The sequence below is a fragment of the Arachis ipaensis genome, chromosome B8 (assembly GCF_059453495.1).
Source record: "Arachis ipaensis isolate K30076 ecotype BB chromosome B8, ASM5945349v1, whole genome shotgun sequence".
NCBI classification, from domain to species: Eukaryota; Viridiplantae; Streptophyta; class Magnoliopsida; order Fabales; family Fabaceae; genus Arachis; species Arachis ipaensis.
The window spans coordinates 15,047,107-15,067,442 of NC_142443.1; the positions used below are offsets into that span (position 1 = coordinate 15,047,107).

General features: G+C 37.1%; 1 protein-coding gene across 9 annotated transcripts; it reads left to right on the plus strand.

Moving 5' to 3' along the window:
• Positions 1-12,304: 12,304 nt before the first annotated feature.
• On the plus strand, positions 12,305-17,218 carry LOC107613843 (NADP-dependent malic enzyme, chloroplastic). Of its 9 annotated transcripts, none has more exons than XR_015896954.1 (13): positions 12,305-12,642; positions 12,727-12,831; positions 13,032-13,066; positions 13,160-13,204; positions 13,295-13,373; positions 13,467-13,708; positions 13,779-13,905; positions 13,976-14,047; positions 14,140-14,388; positions 14,566-14,616; positions 15,661-15,683; positions 16,064-16,126; positions 16,991-17,218. XR_015896954.1 is itself a non-coding variant. In XM_088497678.1 (13 exons), exons 1-5 carry the CDS (start codon positions 12,986-12,988, stop codon positions 13,696-13,698), a joined length of 333 nt encoding a protein of 110 aa, XP_088353804.1. In that variant the 5' UTR covers positions 12,971-12,985; the 3' UTR covers positions 13,699-13,708; positions 13,779-13,905; positions 13,976-14,061; positions 14,140-14,212; positions 14,293-14,388; positions 14,566-14,616; positions 15,661-15,683; positions 16,064-16,126; positions 16,991-17,218. The 9 variants fall into 9 exon arrangements, 3 of the variants coding, with proteins under 3 accessions (XP_088353804.1, XP_088353803.1, XP_088353805.1); XR_015896958.1 differs by having other exon boundaries at positions 13,612-13,708; XR_015896955.1 differs by having other exon boundaries at positions 12,731-12,831.
• Positions 17,219-20,336: the final 3,118 nt, after the last annotated feature.

Genomic DNA, 20,336 nt, shown 5'->3' on the forward strand with positions numbered 1-20,336 from the left:
GGAGCGTTCTTGTGATTCTGATTCATCTACTTTTATGAACAACACAGTCTCAGTGCTCGGTAACCAGTAACCATATTGAAGTTCTTGACCGATTAATGGAACGCAGGAACCCGATTTATTGTACTTAAATCCGAATCCCAAGCAGTTGGGGTTTGTTTTGCAGGTGGGGCTTTGCAGACAGAGAAATTCTGGTGGCCGATTTGGTTCATGGTGCTGCCATTGCTGGAGACTGTGTAGTTCATGTAATTAAGCCAAATGAAGTTAGTGTTATTGGAGAGTGGTTTCTTCCATGTGCAACTATGATCGGAACATCGTTGTTAGGGTGAATCCGGTGGGGCAAACACAAGAAGTGATAGTGACACTCAAATCATCACTTGGAGTGATAAGTGGTACTTTCTAGGTTGGGCTTTTGATAAATGGTGGCATTGGAGTCCTTCGGTGGTAGCGGCAGGATGAAGAAGAAGAAAAAGAATAAGAGAAACCAGGTATTTTGGTGAAGAAGGGTTGTTTGAGAAGGGTATTTTGGTCCGAATAACGATTTTAAAATCAAGTTGAACCTTAGGGACGAATTCGAATGCAAAAAAAGGTTGGAGACAAATAAAATTTTCGGCCTAAACCATAGGGACCAAAATCGTAATTAACCCTTATAATAATTGTTTGAGGATAATAATATTATTATATTTTATTTTATGTTTATTAAAAGTAATAAATGATATAATTATTAATAAATAAATTTTCTTGTTAGGTATTTAAAGTAGTAAATAAATAGTATAATATAATATTTTTTATTTATGTATAGTAGTATAATAAATAATTTTTTGTTATAATCTTCATTCATTTAAACTAATAAATATAATTAACGAATAAATATATTTTTGTTATACCAGCCTAATAGGAATCTTATAGTCTGTAAACTTGATCCGCTGGAGATGTGGAATCCGATGGTAGAAGACGCCTTACGAGTAACGAAATTCTACCACGTTTCGAGAATTGTGATGATCAGAGGATATTATCCCTTACTATCTGCTCTCGTGGAAAGATGGAGGCCGGAAACTCACACCTTTGTATTGCCCGTGGGTGAGGTTACTGTTACATTAGAGGACGTAGCACATATATTTGGCCTACCGATTGATTGAGAGGTTGTGAGCAGCTGGACAGATAGCAGTCATGACTTGTAGATCCAGAGCATCGTGATTTTCGGCAGGAAACCCATTGTAAGTAGTTCCTCCAAACCTTATTTAAAGCTAGCATGGGTTCGCCGTATCAGAGACACAGAGCCATATGATACTTTGGACTCTATTCAGAGATATGTCAGATGCCAGACTTTTTGTTTGCTGGGTTTGACCCTATTCACGGATAACAATTCCTATTTTAATTGTGTATTCTATTGAAAATGCATATTTGGTTGACGACACATATTTTAGTTTTTTTTAATGTTATGTGTTGCAGGTGGAGTCATTCCCCACGATCCATGGCCTGATTATCGAAGACCACATCGATATTTAGACAGGAAATAGACTACATGGACTAGATTAATATTTTTGCTTTGTATGTGTTAATATCCAACATGATATTCAGTTTATAATTTTCTAATAATATGTTGCAGTTTGTCTGACGGTCGTATGAACCGTTGCTTCGTTATTGTCATTCGAGTGTATCGAGTGGAACCCTGCGAATCAAGTGATGCGTCAGTTCGGGTATGCACAACCTACCCAGGAGCTAGCAAAAGTCTTTAGACCAGAAGGGCATTGCATCACTCTTCGCGGAGTGCAACTTCATGACTGGAAAGTTTTACATGCGGGATGGATAGAGGAATGGGACAACCGTTGCAACACTCGGTGTGAGATCTGCACCGCCTTCTAACTTAGGACTTTAGACTGTCGACTGATTACCGTGATTGGTACGTGAGTTTGTTTGGAGTACTGTTGAGATTGTCGGAGCAAGTTCCTCAGCCACCACCACCTCAGAGACCACCTCAATATGCAGTGTTTGAACAATTTCCTTATTAACTCCCACAGTAATTAGACTACAACCAGCACAGTCAGCACAGTCACCACCACTAGTCAGTGAATATAGTGAGCCCAGCCATCATAGCCATTAAAGTCATCACAGTCGACACAGTCAGCCCAGCCGTCACAGTCAGCACAGTCGGCATAGTCAGTCCAGCTGTCACATGGAGATTTTGGGCACCCTTCAACACTGAATTAATAAACTTGACAAGATTCGTCGTCATGTGGCCCCATCGATGTCCCTCATCAAATGCCAGTACCCAGTTCCTAACTCCAATGGCATCGCACCACCGGGCATATGCCTCGCCTCGTTATTGCAACCTCTTATAGTTGATATTGTATTCTTCCACTGTCTTTGAATACCCTATGTTGACAATAAGTTTTTGTAAGTGCGAGACTTTGAATGCCCTTAAAAAGTTGCTACCGATGTGCCTAATACAAAACATCCATCATGCTCTTGGAGATTGCCAATCACCTCCGGAACGATATACTGATGCCCGGATTGACTCATGTCGATTTGTGATTATACCCACCCCTTCTCTTCTAACAACATGCCTTCGTAAATTACTGAGAAAAAAGTGTCATGCATCAGCGGTCTCTCCCTTCACGAGGGCAAAAGCAATAGGCACAATGTTCTAGTTCCCATCTTGTGCAACAGCAACCAAAAGTACACCTTTGTGTTTTTCGTAAAAGTGTGTTCTGTCAACCTAAACCAGAGGCTTATAGTGTTTGAACACTCTAATTCATGGATTAAAACTCCAAAATATGCAGTGAAGTATCCTGACACCATGCGCCTCCTCACTCCCGTTATACAGGGGCCGTATTTCTATTTGGACAATTGAGCCACGTATCTTCTGAACCATGACCGAGAACCACCATAGCAACGCTTGGTAAGAGTCTTCCTAAACACCAAAAACTTTGGCTCTGGACTTCTGCTTTGCCAACCAAGCCTTTCGGTAACTAATGGTGTAGTTGAACCTTGACTGGACTTCTGCAATTATGGATTTCACCTTCATGGACGGGTCGAGCTCAACCAATTGCCTTATAGCCTCAGCATCTGTGTCTGAATCCAACTTTGAATGATCCTGTGAAATCATTCCCATGTTGCACGTGTGCCTACCATTGTATCTCTGTATCTTTCAACAATCTTTTTCCGTATCAAGCTGGCTCGGATAAGCCAGGCCCACCCACGACCATACGAATTGCATTTAGCATAGGACTTCTGTGGCTCAGGCTCATAAACATTGTAGTCAACTCCTTTAGTGATAGTGTAACTTCTAATTGTTGCGACAACTGAATTTCTAGAACTATATTCCATTCCGATCCTGAACTCCCCATCCTCATGATCAGCAGCACCTACACACACACAAAAATCGTCACTCATTAGTCCATCCAAAATATAAATTAAGAAAAACGTATTATTCGCTGTCACTATTCATTCCCTCGTACACTTCAGCTCTATCACCTTCTAAATCTTAATCATGTTGAATCACATCTTGCTCTATATTTTCAAACTCAACATACAGCTTAATTTTTTGTTGTCGTACCTAAGTCTGTCAGTGAATATGGAACATATTCTGCAGACTTGCTTCTTCAATGATCGGCATAATATCAAACTATATTATACCACCAAATACTATAACAGAATTTCGGTACAGAATATTGCTCACTTTCCTCAACATATTATTCTCCAAGCTTTGACAGAGACTATTCTAAAGCTCTATAAATGTCATGGTGCATGAAACCACAAACGAAAATAGATTCTAACACACAAAGCTCACACCCTCATGAGTATTCTATATAATCTCATCATTGTGATACACCACCAAATTTGCGGTACCCTCTATCACACCAAAAACACACTCAAACAACTCTCCTCTTCGCAATGAAATGGTACCGAACTTTTTCTTATATAAAAAGAGCACTCAACACGCAGACCACGTGTTGCATCGCCAACGAATTAGAGTGAGACATGTATGCAGCACACCCTCCACGTGCTGAGTCAGCACACCCTCCATGTGTTGCAGCTGCCCAACCTGACACGTCCACTAATTTACAAATATACTAAATGCCCTCATTTTCAATAAAAACACTAAAATATTATAAAAAAAATGAGCCTCATTATCATGATAGTGTCCTTCAAAATATTTAAGCTGATAAAAAGAGATAATATAAATGGTTATATTTCTATTATTTCCTTTTAAACAAGAGTCCTTTTGAGTTTGTTTGATTTTTTAGATGGATCTTCTTTACTTTTTTTTTATTTGCCTTATGCTATTTTTTTCTTCTTTTGGATTTACCAAGGATCAACTTCTAAATCTTTTGAATATAGAGCTCTAATACCATATCCTGATACCACTTGTCTCAAAACTTTAAACTGATAGAAGGAGACAACATGAATAGTTATGTATCTAATAATCATAAAATAGTAAGTATAATTTAATCGATCAAATTTCATTAAATGAAAAATTTGTAAATTAAAAAATAAAAATTATAAATTCAATAATAATTAATTTCTTAATTCATCACTTTACTAATCTTTTCATGAGTTTAATTTTGATGTATTAACAGTGTAAAATATTTTACACAGTCGTGTAATCACAACCGTTCTCTTGGATGACCATTCATGCGGTCAATGTAAAAAATAATTATTTTTGTTAGTGTGACGTTATATGATTGGATGCACGTGTAAAATAGTTTACACTGACAATGCATCAAAATTAAATTTATCTTTTTATTTGCAAAATTTTAATATAATTATACCATACAGAACCAAGTTGGATTTGTCTAATGGTTAACTCACTAGTTCGCTTAAGTAAATATTAGGGATTCAAATCTCGCTTTGTGCATGTAATAAACCATTAGTCAACGACAAACCATTAAATAAAATTCTGATCGTAAATTAGTACTTAGCCTGCCAAGTTAAGAAATACAATGGTTAACCAAAAAATATACCATACTTAATTTTATCACTTCCTTAAAGATGAGAAACACTGCTTTTTTTTTTTTTTTGAATTAAAGCTCGACACAACAGGTGGAGCATAGGGACCAGCAGCATATAGAACTAGTAACTAAAAAAAAAAAACTAAATTAAATGTACCAAACAACTAACGCTGTAGATACCCCTTTTGTCATCTCCGGCATTGCCATCAACAACAGAAAGGGTCAACCCCTAACCATTCCTTGTAGCTCAACGCAGACATGTTGATAATCTCCTCAACTCCTTTTCCTTTGTTCTGAAAAATTCTTCGGTTCCGTTCCAACCATAAGTTCCAGATGATCGCACAGAAACACACCATCCATCTCTTGCACTCCTGTTTTGTACTTAAGCTCTCAGTCCAACTCTGAAAGTGGTCTTTTACTGCACCTGGGCAAACCCACTGCATTCCAACATAAGATAACCAAGCACACCATACCTGCCAAGCAAAGCTGCATCCAAGAAAAAGGTGGTGGACATATTCTACGTTATTGTTACATAAAACACACAAAGTATCTTGTTGGGAAATGATCCCAAGTCGACTCAGTCTCTCCTTCGTATTAACCCTGCCAACCAGGACAAACCAGACAAACAACTCTACTCTGGGTGGGACAAGGCCTTTCCAAATAGTCTTAGTAAAGCTGTAGCTATGTATATCCTCTGGAGCCATTTCCACCTGCAACACCTGCACAAATGAGTTAGTAGAAAAAATTCCTTGTTTATCATACTTCCATATAACTATATCCTCTCTCCCAAGATCAAGTTTGACCAGCCTCAGAGTGAGGTGAAGCTGGTTAACTAGATCCAACTCCCATTGGAACAATTCTCTCCTCCACTGAAAATTCCACACCCAATCTAGCCCATCCCAAAACCCACAATCCCCTATCAGTGATCCTGTTTGGTTTGAAACCGAGAATAGCCTTGGAAAGCGGTCTTTCAGAGAACCTCCATGAATCCAGACATCCTCCCAAAACCGAGTTCGTCTCCCATCACCCACCTCCATAGACAACCCAGTAATCATCTTTTGTCGGACTTCTTGACTCTTGAACTGTAACTGACAAATATCCTTCCACGGACCACCTCGGATAGGTAGTTCCTGAGAGACCAGGGGCTCATTTGGATTGAGGTTGTTACAGGAACATACAACCTTCTTCCACAGAGGACACTCCTCTTTAGAGAATCTCCACCACCATTTAAACAGAAGAGCTGAATTTCTTATCATAGCATCCCCAACCCCCAACCCACCTAACTTCTTAGGGGCCTGAACCACTTCCCACTTAACCAAAGCCATCCCACTCTTTCCATCCTCTTTATTCCATAGAAACCTTCTCTGCAAGAAAATCAGTTTCTCTGCAACAGCCTTTGGCATCTTGTAGAGGCTCAGATAATAAACCGGTAGACTATTTAATACAGATTTGATAAGTACTAGCTTACCGGCCTTGTTGAGGATCTTGGCCTTCCAGAGACTAAGCTTCTCCTCTACTTTGTCTATTACTGGCTTCCACGTCTTCACCAGCCTTGGGTTTGCTCCTAGCATGATACCGAGATATTTAACAGGTAGATTGGCTTGCTTACAGCCCAGCACACCGCACATACGTTGTACCCACTGTTCATCGCAGTTAACAGGAATCAAACTGGATTTATCAAAGTTAATGCTTAAACCTGACATCAATTGGAAGCATCTAAGCAATCTCTTGTAGTTTTTGATTGTGTCTTCCTCCGGCGGGCAGAACAAAACAGTATCATCTGCGAAATGTTCATGCGACAACTCAATATGATCTCTCCCAACCATCAACGGTAAAATGCGACCGTTTCTCACAGCTTCTCCAATCATCCTATGTAGTACATCAACAACAAGTACAAAGAGGAATGGGGACAGAGGATCCCCTTGTCTCAGGCCCCTTTCCATCTTGAACGGCTTGGATGGTGAACCATTTATCAATATTGACATAGAGCATGTGCTGTTACACTCCATCACCCAACCCCTCCATCTTCGACCAAACCCCATCTTCTGCAGTACAAGGTCTACAAAGCTCCACTTGACTCTGTCGTATGCTTTCTGAAAGTCCAACTTTATTATTGCCGCTTTCCTCTTCCGTTGTTTGATCCACTGAACCGTTTCACATGCGATAAGAGCCCCGTCATGAATCTTCCGACCTTTTACAAAAGCGCTCTGTGTCTCGCCCACTAGTCCTGGCATAACCCCTCTCATTCTCCTAACCAGCATCTTTGAGATTACCTTATATACACACCCCACCATGCTAATTGGACGCAGATCTTTTATTTCCTTCGCACCAGGAAACTTGGGGGCCAACGCCACCCATGTGACATTAGCATCAGGCGGCAACCTTGAAGATTGGAAGAAACCCAACACCGCTGCCGTGAAGTCGGATCCTATATCATTCCAACACTTCTTTATGAAGTTCATGTTGTACCCGTCACAACCTGGGGCCTTGGATGATTCACAATCCCACATTGCCTCTTTAATCTCCTCAGGTGATGGTAGTACCTCTAGTGCAAGAGAATCCTCCTCGCTGATCCTTTCCACCAGCCCATCCCTGAAGCCTATCTCAGGAGTCCTCTCTTGATGATACAATTCTTTGTAGAACTCCCTGATTGCAATTTTAATCCTAGCTTGATTCCTTACCAATCTTCCATTAATAACTAGTGTATCAATCCTGTTATTTCGCCATCTCGCCGATGCTAAGTTATGAAAGTATCTCGTATTTTTATCCATGTCCCTTGCAAGCCTCGACCTTGACATCTGCTTCCAATGTAACTCTTTCCTCATATACCATTTCTCGCAGCACTTAACTAACGCCTTCCTTCTTGCTTCCACTGTCTCATCATAGTTCCCATTTCCAACCATTTCATCAATCTTCTGAATCTCTTCCTCAAACTTCAAAATTTTCCTGTCCATATCACCAAAGTTGTCTCTGTGCCATCTCCCCAAAGGAACCGTCAATGCCTTCAGTTTATCAGTGAATTGTAACTCTCCCAGCCCTTTCCATTCCTCCTTGACCATCCTTAGAAACCCTTCATGAGTAAACCACGAATCTAGACTTCGAAACGGCCTCGGTCCAACTCTCAGTCTCTTCTCTTCCACTATGATAGGACAGTGATCTGACAACCCCCGTGGCCCACCTCTCAAACGAGTCTCCGGGAATGCCTCAAGCCATTCTAGGCTGACCAAAGCTCTGTCAATACGGCTACATGACTGTCCTCTGAACAATGTAAACTTACGATCTGAAATTGGCAGGTCCACCAAGCCCATGTCATGTACCCAAACCTTATAGTCCTGTGCCGACAGAGGTAAGCTTTCCAGGCGTCGCCTTTCTTCCACTTGGCCAATCTCATTGAAGTCCCCCAGAAAACAGCAAACGCCTGGACATAGGCCAGCCATGTAACTCAGCTCCTCCCACACAACACGTTTCTCATCTCTAGTGTGAGCCCCATAAACCAAGAAGAACGCACAGTCAACAGACTTCTCTGACAGTATCCCTTCAACACACAGCCATCGCTCACCTTTATAGCAATTTCGCAATTTAAAGAAGCCATCATCCCAAATTAATAACAAACCACCAGAGGCACCATCAGACTCCACATATTCCCATCCCATGCTTCCACTCCCCCAAATTTTTGACACATCAAACCTTGTCACTAGCTGTCTTTTAGTCTCTACCAAACCTAACATATCCAGCCTATGTTTCCTCTTGAGTTCTTTTACCATTCTCAACTTCCCATCACCCCTTAACCCCCTAATATTCCATGAACTGATAATCATTTTGAAATATAATTACACACCTTTTTGATATTCTTTGGCCTGCTTCGTCTAGCTTTAGCCTTCTGTTTTGCCACTCTTCTCTTACGAGCAATCTCTTCATTCTGTTCTTGGAGGATGGCCATAATGTCTTCCTCTTCATCAAGTAGCATTGCTCCAGACTCCTTTGCTAGCTCCCATGTCTTGTGGTTTTCCAGCATTTGTTCACCCAAAGTTGCATACTCATGACTGCTGATCTCATCATCATCAATGTGTGTTTGTTCCCCTTTATTGTTACCTCTATCACCATTCCCCTCCTCCATATTCTGCACAGGCCTCCTCATATTACTATCCATATTAAATCCCAATCCTGGCTTCCCTGTGCTTACATTATCACCAGCAATTGTTTCATTATAGTCATCATCACTATGCCGATTCCCCCCCTCAACCGGTTGAATCTCCCCATAGTTCATCACAGCTTCCTCCTCCCTAGCACTGTCTTTTCTCAACTCATAAGCCCCTGCCGTTATCCCTTTGTCGCCACCTGCAGCCTCCATCTCACCTGCGATGCCGTCCCTAACCGGTGTACCCCCATCAGTCGACCGGGCGACTTCTCCATCAGTCAACCTCCGCCTCGACGATTTCCGGCCGATGGGCGCAGAGGAGCTTCCCTCTTCCTTCTCGCGTTCAGATTCGTCCCAATCACCCTCTGCCAACCTTCCCGCAGTGCATCGTTCCTCACCTCCTGCATCGTGCAAGGCGCATCCTCCGCCCCATTCCAGCTTTCCGCCCTCGCTGCACGTCGTCTCTAGAGCGTGTGGTTCCCCTATCGGCGCCGTTGGGGCTGCAGGGACCGATCCCATCTCTTGGATCAGTCTGGACCGACCCGCTGAGGCATGCTGAATTCCTTGGATCAGACCGACCCGATCCACAAGAGCCTGGTCCAGCCCAGTGTAGCAGCGAGCGCTTCTCCCAATCAGAGCTGTTGAAGAAATTGGGCCTCCTTGGCCCAGCACGGTTATTTTGTTTTTGTTGGACTTGGTAGCCCTTGCCTCTCTCAAACATATTCCACTGGGCTTTTCTCTTTCTAGCCCATTATGGTTGCATGTGTAGCTCCATGGAATTGTGGTCTCCGAATCCGTTTCGTTACTATTTTCCAATCCCATGAAATCTGCCAAGCCATCAATATGACCATAAATTTGTTGATTCTTAACCGAATTTCTTTGATTGAGCTTTAAGTGGTCATAACTCCATTCATTCAAAATTGACTCTGAAATTACTAATCTATCCCCATCTTCTTCCCTTCGTACCCTTTCCGTAACCACTAACGCTGCCTGATCTCCATAGTCGATCAACTTAGTGGAGTCCGGCAACATTACAGCATCAGCATCAGAAGCTCTAGCTATTTCGTTATTTTGGAGAATACAAGCCACATCTTTATCCGCTCTTCTTTCCGGCTGACATTGCGAACTGTAGACTTCCTGTCCCTCCTCTTTTACCAAGACGTCGAATCCACTTGTATCTAGAGTGATATGAACCCATTCATTGATCACATCCATAACACAAGTATCGATTAGTACACGACCGACACTAAACGAGGCGCAAGATTCCGTCCCTTTATCACACCCAACCACCTCTCCCCATTGGCCTCCGATCTTCTTAAAGGTATCCACTGACCAAATATGTAACGGGACTCCGTAGCACTCTAACCACACTCTTCGAGAATCACTTTTCTCCGATTCGTCCCACCTCCATACGTTATGAAATATTCGTAACAGGCTATTCATTTTGAACGTGTACGTCTCTTCAGCATTCAACATGCTATCAAACGTTAGCACAGCTTTGTAGGCTCCCAATTCTCGTACTTGAATAACTTGTGGGAAATTCTTAGCAACCAGATCTTGTAGCACCCCAAAGTCAATGGCCGTCGTAGTTCCACCTATCAGGCTTTTCTGCAACCAATTCAAGTTCTCTTTCGCCACAGCCACTTCCAGCTTCTTTGTCCAACCGTTCCCATGTGGGTCTAACGTCTTCTTATCTTTTCTCACATCCTTAGAACTACTAGCTGGGAGAACCGGAGCACCCTCACGTTCATTTTGCGGCTGGCGGATACTTTCTCGTCGAACAATCCCTCTTTCCTGCATCTTCTTTTTGCCATCAACAGGCGACAGTCTCCTGTATTTTGCTTCCCCAACAAACACAACCTTACCTCTCAGTCTCATACGATTCATCTCTGTTATGGCCTTTAAAGCCCCTTGTTAAAACCATCACCATCTACTTAATTTTTTTATTTTATATTATTTTAAAATAAATATTAAAGACAATGTCATGGCCTCTCCGTGTATGTGCACGATTCATTGATTCTCCTGCTTTTCCAAGATTTCAATCATGGCACTACATACCATGTCTTCTTTTTTAACATTATTTGCCTACGTAAAGATACAAAGCTCCTATCAAACTTAAGCTTACATCAATTAAGTAAGCACATGTCTTATTAAAATATTTGATACATTTTTTTTTCTCCTGCCTTTTTTGGTCCGTAAACAATTTCTAGGTTTGGTTTGAAAGGTACAAGAAAGTTTATAAGACTTGGTATAATTTACAAAAGTTCCTCCTTGGAGGTAGGAGTTCTCTTTGCTTGTAAACTGTTTTTAATAAATAATCTATAATTATCTTCATAAGCGCTTGTTAAAACCTAGGAGTAAGTTTCCGCTTTCATGGTAAACAGTATCCAATATACCTCAACTTTAATAATAAATCAAAGAGTTTAATTTTAATACATTAATATTAACATGATAAAAATAGGCCGAGTCAAGTCAAACTTTAGTTTTAACGAGTCTGACTTATATTATAAATAGGTGAATTATATGGTAAATATGTAAATTTACAGATCTTTCTTTTTATGGGATGAAAGAGGGATTAAAAAAAGTTAGGATTCACATTTTGAACAACAATAAAATAATCAAAAATAACTATAAAAAGAATTTATATTCTCTCATACAACTTTAATCTGTATAGTAGAATGTCCGAAATAAATAGATAGTTTAAGTTTAGGCATGTTACTTCTTATAAATTTTTTTTTTTTTATACTTGAGTCTAGCTTGTTTAAAGTCTGACAAGCCAATAATTAAAAAAATATTTTAACGAATTGGTCCAATGAGTTTTATAGTCTTTTTTTAAAGCCTATAATTTAACATTTTTAACTAATAGACTTTACAAAAAAAATTATGTATGATCTGTTAAATAAAACGAGTCGAGTCGAGCTAAGTTTAAAACGAGCCAAGTCATAAGGTCTCATGACTCCCATCAGGTAGTCTGGCACACTTTGTTCAATTATATTTATTTTTTTAGATAATTATTCATGTGATTTTGTTGATGTATCGATACATAATTAGATATACGTGTAAAACTATTTAATACTGACAATAAATTAAAAATTAAAAATTAAATTTTAAGACAAAAATATTTTTGGTTGGGACACTACAAGGTTCTTAGCTATTGGTGGAGGTTATATAGTGGAAGTTTTTTAAAACCCCCATAAATAAATTTGCACATAATTCAAATAGCCACACACCCAAAACTGCCAAAAGCCCACCCAAACACTCAGCTCCTATCAAAGATGCAAAACAGAGCTAGCTTCCAGGGAGAGGGAGAGTGAACAAGCCCTATTGATCGAAACCCTAAATTGTAGTCGCCGCCGCCGCCATGGCCACTGCCACCACCACAGCGATTCATCTCCTTGCCGCTAGCGCCAATGCCACCACGTGCTTCGACATTCTCTTTTCCCATTGGCTCTTCCGTCGGCGTGTCTCCTGAGGTTACGACACGGTAACGTGCTTCGACATTCTCTTTTTCGTTGGCTCTTCCGTCGGCGCGTCTCCTGAGGTTACGACACGGTAACTTTTGAGATCTCCTTCTGTGTTCTTAGTGTTGATATTTTTGCTTACTGATTTCGCAAGAAATTTTCGTTATAATGCAAGGAAGGAATTTGGTTCAGACACTATTGAAATTTCGGGAAAACAAAGCTAATGTGTGATAACATGATTAAGTGGAGGAAGGAATTCAGTTCGAAAACTATTGTAGAGGTATTGCTTTGAATTCGTTAAATATGTCATATTATCATGATTAATTGTTAGTTTGAGTTAGGGTGTGTTGTTGTATAGGACTTTGATTTCAAGAAAATGAATGAAGTGATAATTCTTCTTTGAGCCTTAGACTACAACAAAAGTTTATGTGAGCATGAAGAGCTTGTTCCAGATTTTTAATTTTTTTTTTAATTTTCCAGCTGAGCAAGAGCTTGTTCAAGATGTTCCTGCTTTTGTAAGTCATAAATCCATGTCCATCCTTTGAAATTTGGTTTCACTCTAAGGAGATCTATCAAATTCTTGATTTTCTTTCTTGTTTCTGTATCAGGCTAACAATGCAGCGGACTCTGTCCGTTTAAATCTACTGCCCGAGGTAAAACTTTGATCCTTCCTATTCTCTCACCATACCTTGATAGAAGTTTTTAATTTTCTGCACAATAATTGATGATTTATGGTTCAATAGGAAACTTCAACCGTTCTTAAGGAACCAATTGGGGATGTACATATAGATGACTCCACCAGCATAAAGAAATTGCCTCATGGTACTGTATATTTGTATCTGCCTCTTCTCTTTTTTAATTTTTTATTGTTATTGACTTATTGTCCTTTCTAAATGTTTGGTTGGCTGGTCCTAGACTTGCAAATGGGTGAATCTAAGGAGCATTCATCTGGCAGGGTATTGTCAGCTACAAATGAAGGGGAAAATCCATCAAACTAGTTATAACAATAATCCTTTTTCGCCATTTTACATGTGACATTGCACTGACTCTGTTTTTTCAGGAGAGGAATGAGAGGTTGTTTTACAAGCTTCTGATTGATAATAACATGGAAGATCTGCTTCCTGTTGTTTACATTCCAACTGTTTGAAGAATGCAAGGTTAGGTTCCTTTTCCAGATTCTCTTGTTTGCTTCTTCCCTTCTCTTCCCTTGATTTATTCCATTGTCAGGAGCTGGAATTCATACACAAGAGTAGCAGCATTGTTGGCTATAGACCCAATATCTTCTCAACCACTCTCTCCCATCTCATTGCCACCAACTCTTACCACTTCCTCATTCCCTTCATTCCCATCCGAGGTACTCTCTTTCTTTATCATCTCTCCCTCTATTGAAATTTCCAACCTCATTCAAATTTCTTAACAAAAAGGTTGAAAGACAAGTTAGAGGAGTTTTTCAACTGTCAATATGAGCTCTTTGTTGAATTCACCGCTCTAATCAGGTTACTACTCTATCGTAAGGACCATCAATTGCTTGTTGGTTGTTACTTCTTTTACAATCTTTACCTTATTGTATTTATGAATCATCAAACAGATGGAGTAGAGGTGCAAGCATTGGGTGGCATAGTGATGATAACAGACCCTACCTCAAACAGCGACACTTTGCAGTCAGGATTCCACTTTCCACTACTCCTCTCTTTTATTGAATTTTATTAGATACTGTTGCTGACAACTTTTTTCATCAAAGGTGGTGTGCTATTTAAATAATTATGGCAAGGATTTCAATGGTGGACTCTTTCGTTTTCAGGATGGCCAGCCAATGTCAATTATGCCAATGGCTGGAGTGAGTTTATACTCTTTCACTACTACCACTTGTGTTTTTCTTTTCCGGTCAAATGGTTTCTACTGCTAAATAAAGAGAGTGATTTCTCTTTTCTCAAAATTTTGTTATTGAAATGATTCAATGTAGGAGGAAATGTTTTGCTTTTTAATTTATTTTACCCTTTTTATCTTTTAACAGGATGTTCTGATATATACCGCTGACCAGCATAACATTCATTCTGTTGATGAGGTATATTCAATTGTGCTCCTTTCTTGCATGTCCTTACTTACTTGACCTTGTACATAATCAGCTGTTTTATTTCGATTTAAATCTCCTTCTCTCGGACTCTCTGTCCTCAGAAGAAAAGGGATAGAAGAGAAAACGCTTTCCTTGGATTTAAATGCTTTGGATTTATATTGGGTTCTGTCGATTTCCTTGTCTATCAGGAAAAGGTTTGTTTTTCTACTTCAAAGAATCTCTCCGTACACTGCCTGTCTTAACAAGCTCATCAGCATACAATTTCTAGAGATCAGAATTCTTCTTTCTCAACCAAAAATAAAGAAGAGTCAAGTTCCCCTTATCAGTCAATTAACTTTGATTAATTAATTAATTAATTAGGAGCAGTAGCTAATTAGCTATCACACATCATTATTATTTTAAAATATTATTTTAAAATATGTTGGTTGATGAGATGTCACTCAATGTTAAAATTTAATTAATCCCAATATCATCCTATGATCTTAATCTTATCTCCAAGTTTGGACCGAGTCATTCATTGTACTTCTCACTCCAAAAGGGAAAAAGTAAAATGCTTTCACTTTACTTTTCTTTTTTTCAACAAAAAAAATCTACTAGTACATTTCTTGTTCTATAAAATGCAAATAGTCGTGCTATTTAATTGTCTGATCAGGTACACTAAATTAATATACACATTTTTTCCTTTTGTTATTAGATAGAGTAGGAGATTTATTTCATAGCTAATTCATTTTATTGGTAAAAACTAAAAAAGCATGTTAGTTTTGTAAATAAAGTAACATAAAAATGAGTATACAAACATTTTTAAGATGAAAGAAGTGAATGAAGAGAAATAGGAAGAAGCAACTTAACAGTTAGTAGTCATTATCGAGAATAAGAAACAGAAAGCAAATACACAAATAAAAATGATATTGGGGAAATGGAAAAGGGTCCCATGAAGCACAAAGGAACAAGTGCACATAGTCAAATTATATACTACTTCTATTACTTAACTCTCTTCTTTTAACTTTTACTTTTTCTTGTTTTAAATTTATGCAGACTTCGTGATTTGAAGCAGCTAGGTGAGTCAACTTACTACATATGAATGAAATAGTAAAATAGGATTCATGGAGTGCAATAATACTCTATTTTTGGGACCATATTAACATCATTATATTTCTGCTACTTTGTAATCTAATATGTTTTGGCTCCTTGAACTATTTTACTTGTTGAGGTTCTTATGTTTCTCTTTTTGTACATATAAGTCATAATTGTTACTATTTTACTTCCTTATGTTCCTTTGTTTCTCTTTATGTTTTTATGTTTTGGCTCCTTGAACTATTCTACTTGTTGAGATTCTTATTTTTCTCTTTATGTTCTTATGTTTTGGCTCCTTGAACTATTCTACTTGTTGAGGTTCTTATGCTTTTTATAATAGTACTATAAAATTCATGATTTTCAGGTTTGACTACATTGTTCATGATTGTCGTGCATGTGGCCTAGGTTGCAACTTTCAGCCTGAAAGGTATTTATTAAGAGGAGTGCTTTGAGTTTGACAATGATTGACCTTTTGTGCAAAAATGTTACTCTACTCTTCATTCCTGAATTATGCAGAATTATGCAAAAGCATCCATACTTTATCGATGTTTTTCTAAAGCTCAGCTGGCTCTACCATGCATAACCCCCAAGATTCATTCATTTGCTTCTCTATCTTAACTTAATCTTTCTTCTTTCCTTCCCCTTTCATTTTTTTTATATTTATTTTTCTTTAAAAGAAAAGACGGGCAAGAATTGTTCATTTCCTTTCTTCCCTGTTACCGCTCCTAGTTACTAATTACTGTAGAGCTGGGTGATCGCTTAGTTGAACTTCCAACTTTTACTCTCATGCACTACTAATACAAACACCCTTCAATGTATTTTCCACCAACATTAACCAATTGGCTTTACCTTATCCCTAAATTGAACCACCTTCCATTTCCTGCTTTCACCTTCTAATTCTATATCCAATCTCTCTATAACTAAATTTACTATCTCATGCAACTTATATTAGATCTTTAACTTATTATTTTAACGTCATTCATATTTACATAAAAGTCAAAACTTCCAAAAAGACTATATCTAATTAAATAAAAAGACTTACTTTGGTAATTATTATTATTATTATTATTTGTTCCACGCTATTGGATATTATGTTATTAGTACCAGATATTATATAGCGAACTACGAAAATTTTAAACATAAACACTAACTTTAAAAATACTAACTATGGATTAAGATTATTATTTCATTTTGTCACTAATCTACTTAACAGAATACTTACTCATGATCATGTAATTAATCGTTATTATAGCAACATCATAACTAAAAATAATTTTACTGTATTTTGCAGATTGATGGAGACAATGCAAGTCATTGATAATGAAATACGTTATCGTGCCAAAGATTGTTAGTAGATTCTGAAATATTGAGATTTTTATGTAATTAGATGAGATTGAAATATTGAAGTTGTTTTATTTTACTTTAAAAAAAAAGTAATAGTTATGTAGAAGAATATCACATGGAATTATGTTTGGAACTATTGACATTGAAATTTTATATATAGTTATGTTTTATGAAAGATTTAGTTTTTAAATTTTAATATTAACAAATAAATTTTTAATTTCAGAGTATGTAAATGAGATGAAATTAATAAATGATTTGAAATTAAAAATAAATAAATAATTATAGGATTTGTGGAGGTTTGAAAATCTCACAAAATAGTTTATTTTTGTTAAATTAAAAAATCAATTTGCGGAGGTTTTAAACTATCACAAAAGTGATTTAAAATTGTTATAAGAATTCAATATAAAACTTCCACTAAACACAAATAAAACCCCCCACTGAATAGATTGTGGAGGTTTTTAAAAACCCCCCACAAAAGACCTCGTGGCACCTCCCCTACAAAAGACCTCGTGGCACCTCAAATTTTGGGGGTTTTGGAAACTCCCACAAACCATTTGGTGGAGGTTATAAACCTCCACAAATAGGAGAAAAAATCTCCACAAATAAACAAAAATCTTGTAGTGGGACATGATCACATGAACAAAGAAAAGAATGTTTGAAGCCCAGAAATAAAGACGTAGTAAGAAATGGGCCTGATCGGTTCCTTCGGGTTTCTGAACGATGTCACTGGTACGTTTTACTTCCCTCGGTGGCTCAATGGATTTCATCATATAACAACTATGATTATGATGAATTTGAGAAACAGTTGCTGTGCCTGTACAGTGTATCTCCACCAAAATCCTACAAAGGGAAAAAGGTAGCTTTATCTTTAAAAAAAAAAACCGCACTGGCTACAATAATATTAAAAGTAATAATTAGAAGTTATAATTCATCTTTCTAATATTTTAAAAATATAATTAAAAATATAAATTAGGACTTTCAATTATCTTTTTAATGTGAATAATAAAAACTATCAACAATATTATCATACATATAAAAGACAACTTAATTATTATAACACAGATATTACATATTATATATTGATTATTTAATAATGAGAAATACTCGATAGTTAACAAAATTTATTATTTTTTTGTTATTATATTTAACCATCAATTGAATTTATTTAGTTTAATAATTTAATAGTATATTTTTAACCCATATTTTTAAATATTTATTATTAATTAATAGCAAAAAAATGACTAATTTTTTAATATTTCTCTTATTTAATTAATCATTGTAATTATCTTTCTTGTTGTCTGTTTTTGTGTAGGAACAAAAAATAATTCAAAAAAAAAAAAAACAATAGAGAAAAAAGAAGAAGAGAGGGAGAGAAAGAGGAAGAGGGTTGTACATTATTATTAAATTGAAAAAATAGTCAAATATTAATCATTCTTTAAATTGGACATCAAAATTTATTTTTAATTAAATTTATCTTTTAAATATTTTAAATTAATCATATTCTTTTACTTTTATTGTTGATGACATCAAAAATTCACTAACAGATTAAATGACATCACAGCATATATATCTAATCGTCATAATTAATTATTAATATAATAAGTTGATGAAATTATATCAAATCAAAATCAATTTGAGGAGGCTGTTAAGGCATTGATGAAGTTTTTTAATTTAAAATTGATTTGATTTAATTCATAAATTTATTATATTCACAATCAATTAAGACTATCAATATATACTATAATATCATTTAACATGTCAGATTAACAAATTCTAATACTGTCAACAATAAAAATAACAAAAAAAATTAATATAACTAATTTAAAATCTTAAAAAAAAAAATTTGATCATTTACTCTTGTTAAATTATTACCGCTTCCTTCGTAGAGTACTAAATATGATTCTCAAATAGTGAAATCTCACATGGCCAAGCAATATATAGCATAGGAGATGAAGGGTTGCCCAACGAATTGTATAGCACGTGAGAGTAAACCCTGCCGCTACTATTTATGCATATATATTTGCCCTAATCATGATCTAGTCTTTCTTAGAGCCCAAATTTTAGCACACATAATTGGATGTAGCTTTGCTTTTGCATGCGTTATGGTTTTGTTTAATTTCTCTTCTTTTCTATATATATATATATATATATATATATATATATATATATATATATATATATATATATATTATTGATCAAATATTTAATTCAACTAATTCGACTTGTTTTGATAGGAGTTTCAATACGAAAATAGAAATCATTCTCTAAAAATAGTATGATCAAAACTTTAGTAGTCCCTCTTCCTCAGATAATTGAATTCTCCCTCCCCTCTCTTCAATTGTTATTATATATTTTCATATATCTCATCAGTATATCACTACCATAACTATCTGTAATAAATTTAAGCTTGAAAATTCGGGTTTAAATAAAATATATTGAAATCTAAAGTCTCAAGTTTCAATTTTCAACTTTGCGGCTGCTTTGAAGAATTCATTGAAGGGCTTATTGTTCAAATTCGGGAAACTTGTGACTCGAGCTCAAAGAAAAAGAAGAGATTCAGATTAAAGAAAAGGTTTGGTACACAAATTTAAGTGGTGAACCTCACAAATCAGGAGTGGGAGGTTGCTGTTATATAGTAAAGTTAACTCAGCATAGGTAACCTAACTAATTTGCTAAAATAATGTTACAGCTAGTTACAGCTAACTTAAAGCATAGCCAATCTAACTAATTTGCTAAAATGATGTTATTAGCTTAAGGTATCAACATCCCCCCTCAAGCTGGATAGTGAAAATTCACTAATCCAAGCTTGGAATACATCTGCTTGAAGGGCCCAGGAGGCAAAGCTTTGGTGAATACATCAGCTGTTTGGTGAGCTGAAGAGATTGGCAGTAACTTGAGTATCTCAGCTTGAACCTTTTCCCTTGTGATATGGCAATCCACTTCTATATGTTTGGTTCGATCATGAAAGACGGGATTGGCAGCGATATGGAGTGCGGATTGATTGTCGCAGTACATTGTGAAAGGCTTTGGATGATCGACATTGAGGTCCTTGAGGAGATAAAGAAGCCATTGTCCTTCGATGGAACCAAGGGCCATTGCCCTATATTCAGCCTCGGATGAAGAGCGAGCCACCGTGGCTTGTTTCTTGCTCTTCCAAGAGATGAGGGAAGTGCCAAGAAAGAAGCATTGTCCAGAGATAGAACGACGTGTATCGGCACAGGTCGCCCAATCAGAATCTGTGTAGCCAGATAAAGAGAGGTCAGAGTCGCTGCTGAAGAAAAGGCCAGTTGCTG

Bases quoted from the DNA above. Each gene is read 5' to 3' on its own strand.
- LOC107613843 (XM_088497678.1), top strand. From the start codon at position 12,986: ATGAAGAGCTTGTTCCAGATTTTTAATTTTTTTTTTAATTTTCCAGCT. The intron at 13,205-13,294 runs GTAAAACTTTGA...ATGGTTCAATAG, and splicing joins GTTTAAATCTACTGCCCGAG to GAAACTTCAACCGTTCTTAA. The intron at 13,374-13,466 runs GTACTGTATATT...GGCTGGTCCTAG, and splicing joins CATAAAGAAATTGCCTCATG to ACTTGCAAATGGGTGAATCT.